Here is a 23,366-nt window from a genome sequence, read left to right as displayed (position 1 = left end):
TGCTCATGCTTGTATAATAATAATAAAAGAAAGGTTTGATACCTGTTTTGTAAAGGAAATTTTATTATGGGCAAATAAAATGTTTCAAATATTTTGTTGTTTGTTCGATTTGTTTGTCTTTATGTACATTACAAAACTTGATCAACTTGATCATCTGAACTTGTTCCAATTACCTGCATTTCTTTAGGCCTTCAAGGCTTTCCATTCGATTACAGAAATGCTTAAAACGAAACTTTCATTTTGTCAGGCAGGTTTTCGCCAGCAAGGATTCGACACGCTGGATTTGTAGTGTTTGCCAAAAAAAGGTGTGTGTGGGTGGGGTAGGGGATTTATCGGTCAGAAATGCTATTTTATCAATAGCATGTAACAATCGTTGGTCTTGGAAAGAATTTGCTTTTCAATAGGTGCTATTTATTATGCACAGTTTGTGAGATCTGTGAGGAAAACTGAGAACTATCTTCATCTTCTTTTGGTAGTCTTTGGATTGTACCTACAACAAGAAGAAAAACAGACTTTCAGAAAAAAAATAAAAAAAACTGAAGCTCTGTGACAAATCTGTAAACAATTAACCGTCACTGTAACATTGATTCACAAATGAAACCTAGCCGCTTTAAATAACATCCATCTGAGCCTTTAAACATGGAGCGAAGGGATGGAGGAAGAAAAAGCGAGCAGTACGAGAGAGAGAGAGAGAGAGAGAGAGAGAGAGAGAGAGAGAGAGAGAGAGAGAGAGAGAGAGAGAGAGAGAGAGAGAGAGAGATGGAGACAGAGAAGCCACGTAGACTGTACTTTTGTATCTGTCCTCATGTGATGTTCCCTTTCTATGCTCAATTGGCTAAGCATTATGATTCAGAGTTCAAACAGTTATAGGTGGCTGAAGGCAAGCGAGCCTGGTGTGTGTGTGTGTGTGTTTGCAGGAGAAATGGCACCACTTTAACGCAAGACTTACACTTCAGCTGCATTCTGTTTCTAGGCAACAACCATCAGCCTTCAACAAACTCTCTCTTCTCAGGTTTGATTAAACCTCTCTCTCTCTCTCTCTCTCTCTCTCTCTCTCTCTCTCTCTCTCTCTCTCTCTCTCTCTCAACCTTATCAGACCTTCTATGTTACGCAAAGATATAATTCACACTATTTACACACACTACACCATAGATATATTGTCCATTTTTGCAAGACATATGCACATGAAAGTTCTCCAAAAGACCCTTAGAAGTGAAAAAATGTAAATACAATATAATTATTATTATTATTATAATATGTACTGTAGACTACAGGGCTGCTAATTATTTGGATAATAGTACGGATTTTACATGAGTGAAATCACAGGTTTATATTCATTCTCTCTTTTCTTATACTTTGCTATATACATCCCTGCAACAGTAGTTGCTATAGAAATGGTAAACACACCATAAACAAAGCCTAATGAACAACTAATGGATTAAAAATAAATAAATAAATAAATAAATAAACAATCTGGCCTTCATTATCAGTACTTTTGCACTTTCTAGTTTTTCCAGAATTTTCCAGTCATATGTGGTTGTTCCTCAAACTGTTACCACAAGGTTGAAGACACACAATTGAACAGGACGTCTTTGGATACAGTAGCATTAAACTCGGTGACCCTAACTTGTTCTAAAATGGCAGATTATGGTTAAGATATATATTTGGAGTGAAAAATCAATTGCTATAGCGCTCTGATCTCAACCCTTTTGAGCACCTATGGGATGCGTTGGAACGCTGACTGCACCCCCAGGCCTCCTCACCTCACCTTCATCAGTACCTGACTTTACTAACACCCTTGTGTCTGAATGAGCACAAAACTCCTCACAGGACACTCCAACATCTTCCCAGAGGAGTGGAGGTTTTTATAACAGCGAATGGGAACTAAATGTGAAATGGGATGTTCGAAAAATGACATGAATCTTGTGCTCAAGTGTCCACTAACCTTTGTTCATATAGTTTATATCTATAAGCATGCTAATGATTATTTTCCACAAATTGCAGGCCTCCTAGTGTCTAATATCTTGCCGAAAAGCACTCTGAGGCATTCTAAATGTGTAGGAAATCCTGTTTTATAAAGAGGTATTATCATTAAAGTTGGTGAGTACGAGTGTTAACAATAATACATTAAAGAATTAAAAAGACCGCTGCTTTCTTTCTTTCCGCTGCCTCGCCGTTTCATGCGCTATAGCACGCTATTGTCTGAGCCTGGCTTTGCCCTCACAAAAGCAGGCTTTGGACCTCTGCATGCCATGACAGCTTAGCGCCATTGTGTAGCTCCACCTTGATTTGGCAGGGTCAAAAGGCACTGAGTGAGGTAAATGTGTTCTGTGAGTATACTCAGCCTGGTATGCATGACTGACTGTGCATGTGTGGGTTGTATAACGCTTGCTTCTAAAATCACTAAATAATCCTGAAAGGCGCTGTAGCGATTTCTGGAAAACTTTGACTTAGCGATGGGAAAATCTAATGAATCAGTGCATACAGTGCTGCGTGTCTTTTGGGTTAGACGCCGAAAAGCCCAAACAAGAGAGAGCAAGCGCTGAAACCTTTTTCGTGCCAGAGTGCTGCCGAGCCTGCGTCCGTGAATGGGAACGTTTTTTTTTTTTGCCTTATTGTTTAGAGGATAGCGAAACAGCAAGACGTATGGGAGAAAGAATACATCAAAATAAATACAGCGCAGCTCTACGCCTCCTCAATTCCAGTTTCACAGCGACCATAATAACCATAATACCATAACCATAACCATAATAATCATTTAAACAGAAGGAAAACTAACTCATACCTGAACAGATCATCGCCCAGAGACTCCTCTCGTTCCTGCTGTTTCTCTTGCTGAAAGAACACAGCGATATAAATCTCAGAACTAGACTGATAATAGGATCTGGATTTTTTTAAATTATTATTATTATTAGTTTTTTTCATTTGTAGGTCAGTCAGAATTCTGTCCCCTGTGTCTACTTCTCTCTTACCTCAGCCGCGTCCCTCAGCCACTCCTCAAGTTCAGAGTTTTTGGTGCGGTTGTGAGGCATCAAATCGGAGCCACCGATGATTTTGGGTAACCCGTGAAGTCCAGGAACTGGGATCTAAAACGAATAGTATAATGCAGAGTAACTTTACACTGCAGTGCGTATTTATTAGAATAACCTGGCCTGTTCTTACCTTACGGAAGCGTTTGAAATTCATTGCATTGGCGTTGCGGTACTGCAGTGGCTCGCTTCTCGTCCTGCTGGGGATGCTCACAGTCAGGGACTTAAATTGGACTTGCAAAAGCTTACTAGGAAGATCAGGATTTTTCTGAGGACCAGAGCCTGAGCTCGAGGCCTACACAGGATAAAAACATCATTTTCAATTTTATATTTATAATTATTATTCTATAATATATAAAAAATTTTATTATATCAATTATATTACTATCAGCTACTAATATTCCCTTTTGCACATCGAAATATTAGAAAATATTTGCACTATTTTCAACTACCACTTTATCAATGTTGTATAAATTTTTTCGTTTTCTTATATTTTCTCTGATTTTATATTTATAAACCCTTTTATCTAATGCCCAATTTTCAGAGTAGCCGATCAGGTTTGCGTTTTTACTGCAAGTAATCTATAAACGTAGCATTGATCATTTTGTAAAATCGTCTGAATGCCCTTTTTTCTCTGGTTTGATCAACTAAATACTGGCTGTGTATATTAAAAAAAAAATAATAAAACTACCGTGATTTCTTCCTTTACTGCAACCTCCTCATTGGGTTTGGTAAAGCCGCTCTGGATCTTGGTTTCCTATCAATAAAATTCCACATCAACAATCCTAGCAGGCAGAGAGGGGGAAAAACAACTACAGAATCCCTAGTGTACGTCACATATTTAAAATTGTCTTGAAATTTGGCAATTTTGCTGAATTTAAATAGCTTTTTTGAGTATTTGTACTTTACTTAAGTATTTGGGGTGATGTTTACTATAACTTCACCATAATTCAAAGTCAAATATCTTAATTTTTACAATATTTTGTGTAATCGGTCCTTCCTTTTTATCGATGAGTGGCTAAGAACTGACTAACTTGCCACAACACGTGTGGACTTACTGAATTTTAGTAGTTCAAAAGAAGGTTTTAGGCAAATGATAATTTTAATAGATATCAATCAGTGTTTGACCAATAAATATCATTCTATTAATAGATTGGTGTGCTAAGAGTATCAGTCCTTTCACATAGACTCTTGATAAAGCAAAGAATATTGCGACAAAAATGACAAAATGAAAATTATAGCCAATTAAATCATAGTACTTTGGATACTTACAGTAATTTCCGGCCTATAAAGCACACCCATATATAAGCCGCACCCACTGAATTTGACAAAGATTTTTATTTTAAACATAAATAAGCCGCACCTGTCTATAAGCCGCACACTACACTAAAACTATTAAACTTTACACAGGCTTTAATGAAAGACAGTGTCTGTTACATGGTGTAACGGGTGAAATATGTTGCGCTTCCTTTAAGAGCATAGTGGTATTTTGGGAATAGCCTGCCGCCGCATTTTTCCGATATTACTGCATGTGTGCAAGACTGAGGAATATGTCCTTATTATTTTCTGATGCTCGTTTCTAAGTTTCTTTGACTAACCAGTAACGCTGTTGTTTAAGCCGTGGGGTTTTAAACGTGGGAAAAAAGTAGCAGCTTATAGTCCGGAAAAAATGGTAAGTACATTTGAAGGCGAATCCTTTTGTACTTTTACTCAAGTGAAATTTAAATGGAGCACCTTTACTTTTACTTAAGTTGTATTTTAACTACTGTATCTTTACTTTTACTCAAGTATATGGTTTGTGTACTAAGTCGCTCTGGGTAAGTGTATTTGTCAAATTCCATAAATGTACATGTAATAAAATGAAAACAGAGAATGTAGGACTTCTCTCACCAAAAGAAAAGAAACTTCTTCTTCTTTGGCATGTGCAGATTCACATCTATCATTTCTGAGAGTTAAACTGTGGTGTGACTTCCTCCCCCGGTCTTGATTCGCTGAACTCTCCATGTCCTGTTCAGAGTTCGGGCTTGTACTAACTATGCTTTGCTGTTTCGGTGCTCTCTGCTGCTGTCTGCCTGTAGCATTAGAGTCCTGTCTTACAATAGCTGTGCTTCTTTCCCCTTCATTCAAACACTGCTTCTTATGGGCTGTGGGCTGCTGAGGTTCGTCCATATCCTCAGACATGATGGATTCAAGCTCTTCCAGAGAAACGTCTAAATCAGCAGTCGCTACAGGGTCCTGTTCCGGCTCTTTCCTCTTTTTAGTAGTTAAATCTGAATTCGGGCTCAGATTTTGTCGCCTGCTTACTGACCTGAAATCTGTCCCAAGACCTAAACCTAAACGTGGGTTTGGGTCTTGTTTGTTTTGGGCTGTTTGTGAGCTTAATTTAGTGACGGACGATTTTTGTAGAGAAGGAACCAGCTCAGAGTTCACCATCTCCTTTCTTCCCTCATCCTCTCGCCTGGAGAGTTTGGCGTCGGAGTGTTCAGACTCGCTGCTGCCTTCACGCAGCCTGCAATAACATCACAAACAATTGTTCTTGTTATATTAAAAGATGAAATAAAAGCCACATTTCCATAACGTTTCAAGACACTTAGTCTTTTGCTGCAATATTAGGGCCTTGCCTCTTTTTATTGGCTGGCTTGAAGTAGGCGTTGAGTGACGCTTGTTTCTGAGGGGATTTTTTGACTGTGGCACTATTGTTCAAAGAGCCAGTAAATTTAGCACATTTATCACTCTTCTGGCTCTCCGATTTGACTTTCGGTTTATTTTGTACCCTGCTGAATGATGACACAGGCTCAGAGAAGGCAGCTGGAGGCTCTGTCGCCGTTGGTGCTTTCTTAGATGTTGTTGGACCCAGTGGATACACAGGGCGCTTTTCTGGAGTCTCACCTACAGCCGTGGCCCCATACATGGACACGTCCTTCCTACAAAAGAGAAAATAAAAATTTCCAAAAGGCTTGAACCCAGACGGATAAGATTTTTAAAACATCTGCAAAATGCAGATCAAATAGTTGATTAATTGGTACTAATAATGCTGCGCTAGTGCTGCCGAGTTTCCTTTTCTTTCATCTTGGAGTTCTTTTGAACGTGATTCACCTTCCTGATGAGGTCAATGATCTCATACAGATATTCTACAGATGGAGTGTTTAATATTACCCGGAAAGGGCCAGTGTGGGTGATGGATAACCGAGCAGAAGCCACAACTAAAAGCAAAATCAACTGAATAAACATACATGGCTCCTACTTGATTGTAATAAAAAAACACTTCAAAGACTCTCATTTCTTCTCATCTAAGACTCTGTGTATTTTCAGAGTATTTTTATCGAGCAGCAAACATCGCTTTATCGACGTTTTCTCCACATGAGAACATCGTTTTCTTCATGCATATTGCAGGTCTATTATTTATATGGTCTCTGATAAGCCCTAAACAAAATCTTCTGACGTTATGAGGGATGATGTCAAAGCAAAATGTCCAACCTGCTGATACCCTGAGATGGCTCTGTATTAACCACATAAGCAGTGATATTTAGGGATGCTCCATGAAGCGTAGTCTCGTCCACAGCTGCATTCTGGGAAAGCATGGATTCAGGCATCGCTGGCCTCATTTTACTAGATTCTATAAAGGCCAATAAACAAAAAAAAGATGTGCTTATGGACAGTCAAAACAGCATCATAATATCTTATGTAATAATAAACTGTATTTGTGTGTCTGTGTGTGGGAACCAACCTGAATCCAAAGGGGAGCAGGGATTGCAGTATGTCTGCTTATTGACATAAATGGCAGCCAATCCAATCTCTGACTCAGCAATGAAACGTAAACCTTTCCTGTGCCAGCAAGAGAGATTGAAAGAGAGGGAATAAGAGTGCTGAATCAGGCAGGACATTATCGCTGTGGCAAAAAAAAAAAACAACAGCCCAGAATTCACTGACTTCAAACGTCAACACCGGCTAAGACAGCCACACATGGCTAATATGATTAAAAACACTAAAAAGCATGTTCAACAGTGCAACGAGATTTTTTTTGAGTTTCTATTGTCTTTGATAATAGTAGCAATAGTAACTGTGGTGATAAAAATGTCAATTTTTTATTCCAGAAAAGCTAGAAAAGCTAAAGTAATTAGTTATACAGTAACCCCCCATTTTATCGCGACGGTTACGTTCCAAACCCACCCGCGATAAACGAAAAAACGCGATAAACGGACGCCACCCCTAAAACGCTATTTTATGTATACAATACTGTATTGTATTAATATTTGACTTCATTTTATAATAAAAAATTATATTTGTATTCATTTATTTTCATTTCATTTCAACATAAAACTCCATAAAAACTATTACGTTTTTGGTCTATCGTGCTCTCCACGAGAGACCGGGAAAATCAGCCAAACAAATTAGTTATGTGGCAAATGCAATTACGATAAACCGGGGACGCGAGATTCGAAACGCGGTGAAGTGGAGGGTATATATGGTATTCTGCTAGTATAATATTTCTAATATAATCTCTTTAAAATGATTCCATTCATGAAAAAAAAGTTTTTGGGGAACATGCTATCAAAGAAAATGCTACCATTCAGAAAACTATACGCAAACAGGTTTTAATCTGATGGTGTTCATTTTAATCTCTTATTATTCGAATGTAATCCTGTTTACTGTAAGAATGTTTTGTTTCATTTTTACTGTAGGTCAGGTAAATGGTTAAGATCAGGTCAGGTAAAGTTTACAATCAGATCAATTTAAGGTTTCAATCAGGTCAGGTAAAAGTTAGGGTCAAATCTTTCAAATTTTTTGTGCAATACTTTAAGATTTTTATAAATAATTACTTTTATTAAAAAAAAAAAAAATAATTATAATAATAATTAAATTTACAGAATGGTCATCTCTCAAGCTACCTATGTAGAATCAAGCTGACAGACTCCGCCCACTTCTTGGCTGTAGAATTCATGAGCGGTTGGGAGGATCCCATTATCACATCAACAACACAAGTTGCTGTTGACTCTAGAAGTGACACTGGCAGAGATCCCTCCTCCAAAAGCTGGCTTTTTCCACCTCCAAAACCGATGGCCTGGCTTAAACGTTTCATCTGGAGAAAAATTAAGAAATAAAACTAAGAGTTGCATTTCACAATGGGATCAATAACTCGATCCAATTATGATGAAATCTCACTGGGAACTGAACAATCTCCAAAATATGCATCAGATTTTCAGTATACACAAACTGAAGTGCATCAAACTGAAAACTGGACAGAAGCTTCTGAAAGCTTCTATAGTATTTTAGTCAAATGGTAAAGTTTTACCTCTGACTGTTACAAAACCCTGTCACTGAAGACTCCTGTTGATGTTTTGTTTAATGCAATTGCAATTTCTTTCATTACCCGTTACTATAGAAATGACAATGTTGTAAAATGAGCGGGAAAAAAACCTAAAAAACGTTGCAGTCAGAATTAATAGCCAAAAGAAATTGTCGTAAAAACATCTTCTGACCAATCACATTCAACAACACTAAATAACCAAAGGTTTGTGAAGACCTGAGCATAAGATTCATATGTGCATTTTGTGGAATCAAATGTGTTTGTGGAGATTTGTGTTCATCAGCCACAAGGGTGTGAGTAAAGTCAGGTTCAGATGTAGGTGAGGTGAGGAGGCCTGGGGTGAAGTCAGCGTTCACATTTATCCCAAGGATGTTCAATAGGGTTGAGGTCAGAGCTCTACAGCAGTCCACTCAAGTTCTTCCACTTCAAACATGTAAAAAGCATATTTTCATGGAGCTGGCTTTGTGCACAGGAGTAGTTCAAGTGGTAACAATTTGAGGAAGAATCACATATGGCTGGAAATGTCAGGTGTCCTTGTACTTTTGTCCATGTAGCAGAGGTATGTACACGTTTTCAATCCGAACCCTTATCGATGAGGACCTTCAGTAATGTGCACGTGTACCAACTGCAATCCTTGTTTTAGGTGCAGAACATAGTTAAAATCTGTTTCCTCACAAACGTATTAAGTGGTGAACCACAAATGTGTTTAGTCTCCAGCTCACACTCTGAGTACAGTGTCATAGTGGCTACTCGGTCCGTACCAGAAATAATTACGTACATCTTCAAGAATGTCTCCTAAAAGGAAATATTCCGGCATATCGGGGGCGTGAATGAAAGACGGATAGAAGGAATTAATTTATTGATAAATAAATTGAATGAATAAATAAATAACTATCTTATGTGTTCCTTAAATGCAGATATTTGTTAAAGTATGCTGAAATAAGTAGAAGAGTTGAGAAAATTAAATCGTAAATGTGAAACACACACACACACACACACACACACACACACACTCTTATACACATGTATTTTACCCAAATGGGGTCTAACTAATGTAAACTAATTAATAAAATGTTTCTATTCATATTATTTTATTTGTGCCTATTTATTTGATAACTCAATTTAATCTTCTTCTTCTTCTTTCGGCTGCTCCCATTAGGGGTCTCCACAGCAGATCATCCGTCTCCATACCCCCCTGTCCTCTACATCTGCCTCTTTTAAAACCAACTACCTGCATGTCTTATCTCACCACATCCATTAACCTCATTCTTGGTCTTCCTTTTTTCCTCCTTCCTGGTGGCTCCATCCTCTTCCATAATTCTTCTACCGATATACCCCATGTCCCTCCTCTGCACATGTCAAAACCATCTCAATCTCACCTCCCTCACCTTGTCTCCAAAATGTCCTACATGTGCTGTCCTTTTAATAAACTAATTTCTAATCCTGTCCATCCTCGTCACTCCTAATTAAAACCTCAACATCTTCAGCTCTGCTACCTCCATCTCCACCTCCTGTCTGTTACTCAATGCAACTGTCTCTAAACCATACAACATCGCAGGTCTCACCACAGTCCTATAAACTTTCCCTTTCGCTCTGGCAGATACTCTTTTATCACAAATCACTCCTGTCACTCTTCTCCACCCACTCCACCCTGCCTGCACTCTTTTCTTCACTTCCCTAACACACTCTCCATTACTTTGCACTGTTGACCCCTGGTACCTGAACTCCTCCACCACCTCCACATCTTCTCCCTGCAACCGCACCCCTCCACTGCCCTCCCTCTCATTCACACATATGTACTGTCTTACTCCTACTGACTTTCATTCCGCTTCTCTCCATCATGTACCTCTAGCTCTCCAGGCTCTTCTCAACCTGCTCACTACTCTCACCACAAATTACAATATCATCCGCAAACATCATAGTCCAGGGAGACTCTTGTCTGACCTCGTCCGTCAACCTGTCCATCACCACTGCAAACAGGAAAGGGCTCAAAGCCAATCCTTGATGCAGTCCAACCTCCACCTTGAACCAGTCTGCACACTTCACTGCTGGCACACTGTCCTCAAAATTGTCCACATACTTCTCTGACACACCTGACTTCCTCATACAATACCACAAATCCTCTCTCGGCACCCTGTTGTACGCTTTCTCTAAATCCACAAACACACAATGCAACTCCTTCTGACCTTCTCAATCAACATTCTCAAAGCAAATAAGGCATCTGTGGTGCTCTTCCTCGCCATAAAAACCAAACTGTTGCTCACAGATGGTCACCTCTTTCCCATAACTTCATGGTGTGACTGATCAAATTAATTCCCTTGTAGTTACTGCAGGTCTGCACATCTCCCTTATTCTTAAAGATCGGTACCAGCACACTCCTTCTCCATTCCTCAGGCATCCTCTCACCTTCGAGAATCTTGTTAAAATTTAATCAGTACAAAAAAAATAAGTGTATTAAATAATTTTATTTATTTGTTTTCATTTTCATGTATTTAATTTAAACCAAGCAGGCATTTTATATAAAAAAAAAAATAATAATAATAATGATATATATATATATATATATATATATATATATATATATATATATATATATATATATATATATATATATATATATATATACAGTGGGTACGGAAAGTATTCAGACCCCCTTAAATTTTTCACTCTTTGTTATATTGCAGACATTTGCTAAAATCATTTAAGTTCATTCTTCTTCCTCATGAATGTACACATAGCACCCCATACTGACAGAAAAACACAGAATTGTTGACATTGTTGCAGATTTATTAAAAAAGAAAAACTGAAATATCACATGGTCCTAAGTATTCAGACCCTTTGCTGTGACACTCATATATTTAACTCAGGTGCTTTCCATTTCTTCTGATCATCCTTGAGATGGTTCTACACCTTCATTTGAGTTCAGCTGTGTTTGATTATACTGATTGGACTTGATTAGGAAAGCCACACACCTGTCTATATAAGACCTTCCAGATCACAATGCATGTCAGAGCAAATGAGAATCATGAGGTCAAAGGAACTGCCTGAAGAGCTCAGAGACAGAATTGTGGCAAGGCACAGATCTGGCCAAGGTTACAAAAAGATTTCTGCTGCACTTAAGGTTCCTAAGAGCACAGTGGCCTCCATAATCCTCAAATGGAAGACGTTTGGGACGACCAGAACCCTTTCTAGAGCTGGCCGTCCGGCCAAACTGAGCTATCGGGGGAGAAGAGCCTTGGTGAGAGAGGTAAAGAAGAACCCAAAGATCACTGTGGCTGAGCTCCAGAGATGCAGTCAGGAGATGGGAGAAAGTTGTAGAAAGTCAACCATCACTGCAGCCCTCCAGCAGTCGGGGCTTTATGGCAGAGTGGCCCGACGGAAGCCTCTCCTCAGTGTAAGACACATGAAAGCCCGCATGGAGTTTGCTAAAAAACACATGAAGGACTCCAAGATAAGGAGAAATAAGATTCTCTGGTCTGATGAGACCAAAATAGAACTTTTTGGCCTTAATTCTAAGCGGTATGTGTGGAGAAAACCAGGCACTGCTCATCACCTGTCCAATACAGTCCCAACAGTGAAGCATGGTGGTGGCAGCATCATGCTGTGGGGGTGTTTTTCAGCTGCAGGGACAGGACGACTGGTTGCAATCGAGGGAAAGATGAATGCGGCCAAGTACAGGGATATCCTGGACAAAAACCTTCTCTAGAGTGCTCTGGACCTCAGACTGGGCCGAAGGTTTACCTTCCAACAAGACAATGACCCTAAGCACACAGCTAAAATAACGAAGGAGTGGCTTCACAACAACTCCGTGACTGTTCTTGAATGGCCCAGCCAGAGCCCTGACTTAAACCCAATTGAGCATCTCTGGAGAGACCTAAAAATGGCTGTCCACCAACGTTTACCATCCAACCTGACAGAACTGGAGAGGATCTGCAAGGAGGAATGGCAGAGGATCCCCAAATCCAGGTGTGAAAGACTTGTTGCATCTTTCCCAAAAAGACTCCTGGCTGTATTAGATCAAAAGGGGGCTTCTACTAAATCCTGAGCAAAGGGTCTGAATACTTAGGACCATGTGATATTTCAGTTTTTCTTTTTTTAATAAATCTGCAACAATGTCAACAATTCTGTGTTTTTCTGTCAGTATGGGGTGCTATGTGTACATTCATGAGGAAGAAGAATGAACCTAAATGATTTTAGCAAATGGCTGCAATATAACAAAGAGTGAAAAATTTAAGGGGGTCTGAATACTTTCCGTTCCCACTGTGTATGTATATATATATATATATATATATATATATATATATATATATATATATATATATATATATATATATATATATATATATATATATATACACACACATATTTCTGAAGACCACTTAAAAGGTTACATTCATTATTTCAGTGATGTAATAAGATATGCTCCCACAGTTTTTGTGAATGTTCTCATTCAGCAAAGGGCAGGGCCGACAGCATGATCACTTTAGGGTATTAATCTTGGGCTTGTTATTCATAAACACTGTCTGACCATTGATTCCTTAAGTACATGACCACAGACTCGGCACTGATTAGAAAAAGACTTAGCTGGACATGGCCTTCGACATAATATTTATACTGCTGATGTCGTTAATGGAAGGAAAGTCGACTCACTTGATTTACAGGAATACAGCAAAAACTTCAATGAACATCCACTCTACGATCAGTGCAAACCTTCATCACTGTGAGTCGCAGTATGCTGGAGAGGAGACTGAGGGCTTTTCCTCAGATGTCCTTATGTCCTTTCCACATAATCAGCATCATTCCACCTTCCTATTCTGTGCTCAGTGCAGTAAATACGGTGCTCACAAGCACTTTCACTACTGACAAATATAAAACACTTCAGGATGAACAGACAGGATAACCACAAGGACACTTGTTTAAAAGGTAAACATTGTGAGTCACAACAACCACACACGGTGCTTGTCAAAAGCTTGGAAACACCTTGTCTTTTTTTTTTTTTGAGATACACGCATGTTCCATTTGTTTATATGCAACAACTTAAATAAAAGCCAAAAACAAACAATAATTGTGGGAAATGGCTGGACAAAAGCGCTGTGGACAGATGAGTCCAAATTTGACATTTTTGGCTTTAAAACTGGAGCATTCCATACCTCAACTCAGCAATTTCCTACAGATATACCCCATGTCCCTCCTCTGCACATGCCCAAACCATCTCAATTTCGCCTCCCTCGCCTTGTCTCCAAAACGTCCTACATGCGCTGTCCCTCTAATAAACTCATTTCAAATCCTGTTGATCCTCGTCACTCCCAACAAAAATCTCTGGGCAAATATGTAAAAAAAAAATTTAAACATTCAGATAAATATGCATAACTTGCCTGTTTGGCATTCAGGAAGACAAAGGTTTTGCCTGCAAACAAAGTCTTTCTCTCGTGATGGGGTTCCAGGTCCACCTTCTCTTTTTTGAGACTCGGCTCATCGATCTCAGGCCTGAAGCTGGACACATGCACACGTTGACAATTAATAAGAAGAATGTTTTACTGTAAGACAGTAAAGAGTTATTGTACTTATTCCAATAAATTACAGAAAGGAAAAAATCTATTGGTTCTGCGACCAGAAAAGAGATGGAAACCGTTGCTGTGGGTTCACATTCGGCGAAATGTTAGCAAAAAAAGCATACATGGACAAATTAGCAAATTACAAGGCATGCATGGACAAACACTGCTCAAATAAAACCATATTATAAGTGAAAATAATTTGGAAAAATGGTACCATCTACAGATACCTACAGAAGAGTCTAATGTTAACATGAGCTGCAGAGCCACAGGGAGGTATATGATGTCTGTTCAGGACCGTACTGACTGACAGCCCCTAAATATCCTGTACAGCTTACACTGCTAGCCTGTCTGACATTTTCATGTCTCTACAACATGAAAGCAGGGCTTTCTCTTTCTGTATTACAAAACTGAGACAAGAATCAGACAGATAGCCTGTAGCAAACTCGCCTGGAAAAACGAAAGCGCCGAGGTCTTTCCTTTACCAAAGGTGTGTCTCCGCACTACCTGCATGATCTGACATCAAGTTCAAGAGAATTCCTTTTAGAAAACATATCAGTGATTGGGAACAGACTAATTATCGCTTTCTCTGCAAAGCTATTAGGGTTGGCTCTTGAAATGAATGAGACTGATTGATTTCTATGACTAATGTTTTTCCCCTTAATCGCCCCGTAGTTCTCAGAATGCCTTCGGCTTGATGCACATCAAAATCCTCAGGGTAGAAAAAGCTTTTGTTGGAGGAGATTGTTCATCACATCCACAGCCCTGTTTGTGTCAAGCTTATTAACAATTGTGCATTGAGATTCCGACCTTACATCTGTTTTGTTTTTGTTTTTATATATATATATATATATATATATATATATATATATATATATATATATATATATATATATATATATATATTCCGGAGGAACGTTGTTTCGTTTTTACTGTGTACCACTGTGTATAGTAAAAATGACAATAAAAGCCTCTTGACTTGACTTGACTATACAGCTATACACTCAAGAAAACCTTTGGGATTATCTGGAATGCTGACTGCACCCCAGGCCTCCTCACCCTTCATCAGTACCCTGATCAGTAGCACAGATCTCCACAAGCACACTCCAAAATCTAGTGGGACGTCTTTCCAGAAGAGTGGAGGTTATTATAACGACAAATGGGGAATAATGTGGAATGAAATGTACAAAAAGCACATACCAATCATGTGGTCAGGTGTCTATAAACGTTTATCCATGTCATGTATTTTTTTTCTTACAGGTAATTATTGCATCACAGCATAGAGAGATAGCTTTGCTTGGTTCTTTATTTAGTTCCTGACTTCCTGAAGTTGATCCTCATTAAAATTACAAACTGATTCACAGGTGTTCAAAACCCAAGAGTCGACTTTTAAAGAGAGAAAGTGGTACCTCTGCACTTTAGGAAGGTTTTCCCTCTGCTGAACAGCTCTGGAGAGCTCAGTGAAGAACCCAGGTTTCACTATGGGCCGACAGCACAGGAGCGCACAGATGGTCTGCACACACAGCAACAGTTTCACTTAGCATCTGTGCATTAGCGTAGATTTTTAACCACAGTAAGGACATTTTGTACAGTATGATCAGAGCTGTAATAAAATACAAAAATATAAAAAAAACATGTATTGCAAATGAAAGTTACTCAGGCTTTACTTTTGAAATTAGATATATACCGTAATTTCCAGACTATAAAGCGCACCCATATATAAGCCGCACCCAATGGATTTTACAATAACGGGTGAAATATGTTGCGCTTCCATTAGGAGCATAGCGGTATTTTGAGAATAGCCTGGCACTGCTTTTTTCGCTATTACTGCGTGTGTGCAAGACAAGGATTATGTCCTTATTATTTTCTGATGCTCATTTCTAAGTTTCTTTGACTCACCCGTAACGCTGTTGTCAAGAAAAATTAAAACGTTTTGGAAACCTGTCTGTGCTTAAATGATTTCTGTTGCAACTGGATTTAGCGAGCTCTCCCTTCACCCAGACTCAACGCGTTACAACGGCTTGTATCTAAACAGTAGCCGACCAAGAAAGTCATTGTTCACTGTCTTCCTCCTTCCTTTCACAACTATTTCTCTCGGGAGTTTATCTTTTGGCATCGTCGTGCGTTTAAAAAAAAAACGTTTTTTTCTCCCGATGCCGTGCAGCTCAGAACACAGGTGAGGTGCGTTTTTTTCGTTTCCGTTCGGAAATTTCATTGGTCTAATGTTATAGGGTTCAGTTTTTTGGCTTGAATTTTGTGAAACCGGGAAAAACCCAGGAAAAATTCATAAATAAGCTGCTTCGTTGTTTAAGCCGGTGGGTTCAAAACGTGGAAAAAAGTAGCGGCTTATAGTCCGAAAAATACGGTAAAAAAGGGCACTTTGCTTAGGTAAAACTGATTGTACAGTATGATTTGTGCTGTTTATTTTTTCATTGGGTTCAACCTTCCAGCTGATGTGTTTCTGACCTTAATAGTGACTTTAACAGTAGGCATGACTAGGTGAGTGCACTCCTGAGTCCACATGTTGACCAGGCGGCCCCCGAGAGCCTGTACCTCTCTGGAGAGACTTGCTTTCCCTTCATTATCAACACATGATGAACAAACAACTACAGAATCCAGTTCCAGCCTGGGAGAAAATAAAAAGAGAGTTAATACAAATGAGCATAATGGACAATATGACATAAGGTAATATAATATAGAAAAACTCTGTGTTGGTTGAAATCAGAGTCATGACGCATACATAAAGCGTTGCTATATAGTTTGGAAAATAGCTAAGTCTAAGTTTTGTGAGTGTTATTCAAAGTGCAAACAGTCATCTGGAGCGTCATCGATCATGAAACGGCCTGCCCATTCACCGCGTCTAAAACCTATTCAACTGCTCTGGATCACAAAATTGGAAAGAAATCCCTGACTAGTGAAGAACTCCTTTGGCAAATTGTTCAAAAGCCATAAGGAAGTATTTCAGCTGAATCCTTGGAGTAACAAATCGTCTGAAAGCTGTAAATCATGCAAATGAAGAGAGAAAGAAATACCCAAATGTATATGAATAAATATGTAACATCTGTACATTTCTATATTTGTTTGGTCAAAGCAAATTTTCAAACCGTTAAATTACCAAGTTGTATATAAACAAAATAGAAAAGGACTGAGTGTTTCCAAAAGGGTGGTTCTTCACCTCCGCATCAAGCATTAAAGTGGTCCAATAGCCATCTGTCCTGCTGATATCACGGTCGCTTGCCAGGATTGACAAGTTCAAGCGGTCACTAATGTTTGCAGTACAAAACCGACTTGATCAAATGAATGGATCAGTTTCAATAAAATGACACGGAAATAAAACAGTACGATAAGAGGAAGAAAGCAGTTTGATAAGATTACAATAAAGGGAATTAGATAAATAGGTTTTAAAGTGTGTGTGTGTGTGTGTGTGTGTGTGTGTGTGTGTGTGTGTGTGTGTGTGTGTGTGTGTGTGTGTGTGTGTGTGTGTGTGTGTGTGTGACAGCAAGAGAGTGAGTAAGAGACATTGTGCATGTGTTTGTTTAAATTGTGTAACCGTGTAGATTATGTGCATCTGTGCAGTGTCTCTATTAATAATGAAGCTGTCGGTTTGAACTCTTTCGCCATTTCTCTTTACATTTGCTTTCTTCTTCAGTTTATCAAATTGATCTCATCTCGGTGGATACAAAATCATCACATTCAACATAAAGGTTAAACGGCATGCAAAAATAGTCCATTTAGCTCGCTAACTGCCTCGTTCTAAATAAAAGTCTAAATGTGTTTTGCTATGGTTACAGCTGTTTATTAGCATGTAGAATCCTGATTAGACCAAACTGTTTCAACACCTTCAAGCCAATGAGAATACACACCTAAACTTGCTCTGAAAAACCCCGAATGTGATCTTATCTCCAGCGTAGACAGTCGTGGTGGAGTCGGTCTCAAGGCGATTTTCATTGACAAAAGTGCCATACTTGGAGCTGTCCTTTACTGTGACAGCCTGTGAAATCATAAACACAATCAACAAATAGCTTCATCACTTAGTAATAAGGGAAGCTACACCATCTGCTGAACATGCTAGCACTGGTATTATGGCTCGGGGTATCGTTTTGCACGTGGCTTTCTTCAAAATAGAAAAAGATATCGTTTCAGGACATCAAGTGAAAAATGATTTCAAAGTAATTAATAATAGAAAAAATAAAAAAAAAACAATAGAAAACCCCAGAAAATTTATGAAACCTTTATCTGATTTTTTTATGAAAAAATATATAATAATGTTAATATTTATATGGTAACTTTAATAGATAATTTTATACATTTACATAAAAATTATTCAAGGGATAACTGTGTGTGTGCTTATGAAAAAAGAAATGGTGATCATGTAGAGGATGTTTTGTTTATAAAAAAAAAAAAAAAAAAAAAAAAAAAAGTGTCTCATATGTATGGAGACTTTTAGGGACACCCTATCAATCAAAATTGCACACATCAAGATCCCAAGTTCAACCCCGAAGGCTGAGATTTGGAATTTTTTGTTTTAGAGGAAATTAAAAGAGATAAAGGAATAACGTTAATTCCATAAAAAAAAGGAATAAAAGCAGCAACCGTTTATGATGATGATAATGATGATATAGTTCATTATTGTGTTGTTCCACACAGTGTGTAAATGAAAATATATATGATTTCTCACCTGCTCGGTCACAGTGATGTGAGCATGCACACGGCTGATTGACTGGTCGTTGGATAGAAGGATGTCACAGTTCTTACGGCCCACTACATACTCCTTACCAGCGAACAAAGAGATTGGGCCTAAAAGGCAAATATCACGTTAGAATATACTATACATACATAAAGCAAAAAACACTATACTATAGTATTTTATACTATATACTAGAAGTCGACTAATAGCTTAGTTGGATTGTACTTGCCGATAACCAATTAATCAACCATTTTTAAAATAGATACAGGATAAAAAAAAAAAAAAAAAGTCAAAATGAACGCAATAATAACAAATTCATTTTAACGGCACTAATTGTATTAATGCGCGATTAATGCTGCACGCATTTCTGTTTGGATGTTTTAATAAAATTTCTAAATGCAACACACATTTATTGATTTTTTTTAATCAAGCAACAAAAAAATCTAGATATTTATTCGGTATTTAACAGGCCAAACTGGCTTTTGGTTCTGACAAAAGCGTTTAGCTTTTGTTTTTAAATTCGGTTGAAACTTGCCTTAAATGCAAACATTAACTGTAACTGTGTAAAATTAAAGGCAACAACTGCAAAGTTCCATAATCCAAACACAATCAAAACACATTCAACACTCCAAGTAACAAAGATGTTAATTGGCATTTTTTTTTTTTTTTTTTTTTAAATGTGGTGTTAATAAAAAAGGTCTTTACCAGTGAAACTAAATAAAAACAAAGTGGGCTATATACACTATACTGCCCAAAGTATTGGGTCACCTGGTCATAATTATGGTATGGGCATTCCACATTTCATCACAATTTGCTCTTATAATTCCCTCCACTCTTCTGGGAAGATGTTCCACTAGATTTTGCAGTGTGCTTATGGATATTTGTGTTCATCAGCCACAAGTGTATTATGAAAGGCAGGTACTGATGTAGGTGAGGAGACCTGGGGTGCAGTCAGCATTCGCATTCATCCCAAAGGTGTTCAATAGGGATGAGACCAGAGCTCTATAGCAGCCCACTCAAGATCTCCCTCTCCAAAGCATGTAATCCAGATCTTTAAAAAGCTCACTTTATGCACAGGGGCATTGCCATGCTGGTACAGGTTTGAGTTTCCAAGTTCAAGTAAGTGCTAAATTTTATTAGAGCGCATTTAAAGACGTCCTGTACAATTGTGTGTCTCCATCTTTGTGGTAACAGTTTGGAAAAATACCATATACAGCAGGAAAGGTCATGACCCAATACTTTTGGCAATAAAATGTAAATAAATGATTCCAAAATGTTGAATCAAATAATGTTTAGTTCAACGAGTAAAACAATCATGCTACATCAGGTGCTTTTTAAATCAAATTAAGTCAATGTAATTTTTAGGTAAAATAAAAATTTATCATCCTATAGCCTGCAGAACTACGATTACTTCTGGCTTTTCGAAAGTGCATGTGAGTTCTTCTTTGAAAAAAGAAGCTTTTCAGTTTTGTCACAAGTTAGAAGCTGAGCTGAACAAGGGTTCACCGTCTACGCTCGTGCAAGTAAGGACAGGTACTGCACGCTCGCGCAACTTGAGTGGTCCCCAACCCCCCGGGCCAATTGGAATACAAAGAATACAAAATGTACATTATTTCCGTTTTATTTATTATCTGATTCTGAACAATGTTTTATTTTGGGAAAATTACCGGATTCTCTCCACCACATCTGTCTATGACTTACTCTTAATGCATGTCAAGATTCCTGCCTCGGTCACATGTCATACCTCCATCCGCTACCTTCTTAAAGGGGCTCCGGCAACTAACACATCAAACATTACCGCTAAATTCAAACCTCTAAGCTAGCAAAATGAACAAAAAACAACACAGTGAATTTACGTTTATTATTTTATTTTTGGAAAATATCAGTTTTTATGCCGGTCGTATCATTTCTGCAACATTGAGGTCCCAATGAGCACAGTGGCTTTCAACATCAGAGGATGGAAGAAGTTTGGAACCACCTAGGCTCTTCCTAGAGCAGGCCACCCGGCCAAACTGAGCGATCGGAGAAAAAAGGATTTTGTCAGGGAGGTGACCCAGAAACTGATAGTTACTCTGTAAGAACTGCCATGTTTCTCTGTGAAAAGAGGAGAACCTTACAGAAGAACAACCAACTCTGCAGCACTCCACCAATCAGGTCTGTATGGTAGAGTAGCCAGATGGAAACCACTCCTTAATAAAGGGGGAAAAGGCACCTGAAGGACTCTCAGACCATGAGAAACAAAGATTTAACTCTTTGACCTGAATAACAAGCATCATGTCTGGAGGAATCCAGGCACCGCTCATCACCTGGCCAATACAATCCTTACAGTAAAGCATGGTGGTGGCAGCATCATGCTGTGTGGATGTTTTTTAGCAGCAGGAACTGGAAGATTAGTCAGGATTGAGGGAAAGATGAATGCAGCCATGTACAGAAACATCCTTGATAAAACCCGGCTCCAGGACCTCAGACTGAGGAGAGGGTTCATCTTCTAACAAAACAACAACCCTAAGCACACATCCAAGATAACAAACGAGTGGCTACAGGATAACTCTGTGAATGTCCTTGAGTGCCCCAGCAAGATCCCAGATATGAACCTGATTAAACATCTCTGCAGAGATCTGAAAATGGCTGAAAATACTCCACTTCCATCCTGATGGAGCTTGAAAGGTTCTGCAAAGAAGAATAGGAAAAACTGCCCAACAGTAGGTGCACTAAGTTTGTAGCATCATAATTGTAGACCTGAGGCTGTTATTGGATGCTCAGGGTGATTCTGAGCAAACTGAGCATAGGCTGTGAATACTTATGTACAAGTGATATTTTTGTTGTTTTTATTTGTAATAAATTTGCAAAGATTTCAAACAAACTTCTTTCAAAGTGTCATTATGGGGTATTGTAGTAAAATTTTGAGGAAAATAAAGAATTTAATACATTTTAGAATAAGGCTGTAACATAACAAAATGTGCAAAAGGTAAAGTGTTGTGAATACGTTCTGGGAGCACTGTATATGATCTTATATACAGTCTATGGTATACACTATATTGGCAAATGTTTGCAGATGCCTGACCTTTCCTGCCATATGTGGTTCTTTTCCAAACCACAAAGCTGGAGGCACACAATTGTACAGGATGCATTTAGATGCAGTATGATAAAAAATAATAAATGTTGAGTGAATTGGAACACTGACTTCTCCCCAGGTCTCCTAACCTCACCTACATCAATACCTGCCTTTACCTAACTTTCATCAGCAGAACCCTTGTGATGAGCACAAATGTCCACAAGCCAGCACCAAAATCTAGTGGAACATCTTCCCAGAAGATTGAGATTAAGCAAAATAGAACCAAATGTGGAATGCGATGCTCAAAAAGCACATACCAAACTTATGACCAGGTGTCCACAAACTTTTGGCAGTATAGTGTATATACTAATAGAATATACTATCCTACCTACTATAATAACAGAGGTGGGAAGGCAGTACTTTACTTAATTTTTTACTTTTAATCATTAAATTTTTTACACAAATATCTGTACTTTCTACATCTTACATTTTATAACCAGGCTCGTTACTTTAGTTTAAATCTATTTAGTGAAGATCAATATTTTTTATTCTCATTTCAGCCCATAAACCTATTTCTTCTGATTGTGCGGCTTCCACTACCACTGGTGTATCATTTCCTGGCTCTCACACACCACAGACATACACTAGATTGTGAAGATAACAATGAGCAGAAGGCAACAAGAAGTTTAGGTAACGTGGATGAAACAGAGGAAGTCACTCATGTAAACATGACTGAGAACAGAGACATTCCTGATCACCTGATCATCATCATCATCTTTTCTCTGCTTGTGTTCAATATGGTAGATGTTCAGCCTGGATACATTCATACATAACCCCCTTGTCCTCTACAGGTGCCTCTTTCAACCCAACTACCTGCATGTCTTCCCTCACCACATCCATAAACCTCCTCCTTGGCCTTCCTCTTTTCCTCCTTTCTGGCAGCTCCATCCTCAGCATTCTCCTACAGATATACCCCATGTCCCTCCTCTGCACATGTCCAAACCATCTCAATCTCACCTCCCTCACCTTGATTCTAAAACGTCCTACATTTACTCAATGCCACTGTCTCTAAACTATTATTAGTAGTAGTATATGGTAAATTATATAATATTTAAAAATATAGTATACAATCAAATATAATGCTGTATTATACTATACTAATTAGACAGTAAAGGGCTATGGTACATCATAAACATACTGCCTATTATAATGTACTATATCACCCTATAATACTCTACTATATAATAGTACACACATAGTATATTATATAGTATTTCTATATTGTATGATAATAGAATAAACTCTATTATAGCATATTTTAGAGAGATTCATTTGCTTCAACAACATGCATTGAAAATGAAACTGATACTGAAGGTTACTGGCATCATGGTATCCAGGTGGACTATGGCTACATGATCATGGACTTGGACTACCAGGTCTAGAAAGACTATGGCATTACCTATACATTATAACTAAGAGTTTATAAGCCTTTAAATAAGATATATTACACTTAAGCTTTCTACACATGTCAACAATGTCTACCTGTGACGGATCCTGCAGACTGTAGCCTCCACATTGCTCCAGTGCGTTCAATGCACATGCACTGTCACATAATCTTCAAACTTACACGCGTAAATACTTATGAATAACTTTCGGATTTCTGCCAGTTACAAAACACACTCAACACACTCCACTAGCAGGAGAGTCGCGCCAACTTTACAACATCCGGAGTCCG

At 38.4% G+C, this 23,366-nt stretch overlaps 1 protein-coding gene across 1 annotated transcript; it reads right to left on the bottom strand.

Moving 5' to 3' along the window:
- Positions 1–45: 45 nt before the first annotated feature.
- nbn (nibrin) lies at positions 46–23,366 on the bottom strand. The gene is made up of 17 exons (XM_083536665.1): positions 23,174–23,366; positions 18,568–18,686; positions 17,753–17,880; positions 16,356–16,515; positions 15,299–15,402; positions 13,713–13,830; positions 7,919–8,109; positions 6,757–6,854; positions 6,507–6,645; positions 5,651–5,953; positions 4,920–5,538; positions 3,721–3,786; positions 3,163–3,324; positions 2,973–3,086; positions 2,786–2,835; positions 423–490; positions 46–390 (listed from the first exon to the last, which is right to left on the bottom strand). The coding sequence occupies exons 1-16, from the start codon at positions 23,229–23,231 to the stop codon at positions 460–462; spliced, it is 2,460 nt and encodes an 819-aa protein (XP_083392791.1). The 5' UTR covers positions 23,232–23,366; the 3' UTR covers positions 46–390; positions 423–459.

This window comes from Silurus aristotelis (assembly GCF_946808225.1).
Source record: "Silurus aristotelis genome assembly, chromosome: 1".
In the NCBI taxonomy this organism is placed as follows: domain Eukaryota; kingdom Metazoa; phylum Chordata; class Actinopteri; order Siluriformes; family Siluridae; genus Silurus; species Silurus aristotelis.
Note: the sequence above shows the minus strand (reverse complement) of the source record. Positions and strands in the feature narration are given on the sequence as shown.

Excerpts from the sequence above, each read along its gene's own strand:
- nbn (XM_083536665.1), bottom strand. The coding sequence starts at position 23,231 with ATGTGCATTGAACGCACTGGAGCAATGTGGAGGCTACAGTCTGCAGGA. Across the intron at positions 6,646-6,756 it reads CTGCTCCCCTTTGGATTCAG|AATCTAGTAAAATGAGGCCA; the intron begins GTTGGTTCCCAC and ends TGGCCTTTATAG. Across the intron at positions 3,787-4,919 it reads AAGAAGTTTCTTTTCTTTTG|GAAACCAAGATCCAGAGCGG; the intron begins GTGAGAGAAGTC and ends TTTTATTGATAG.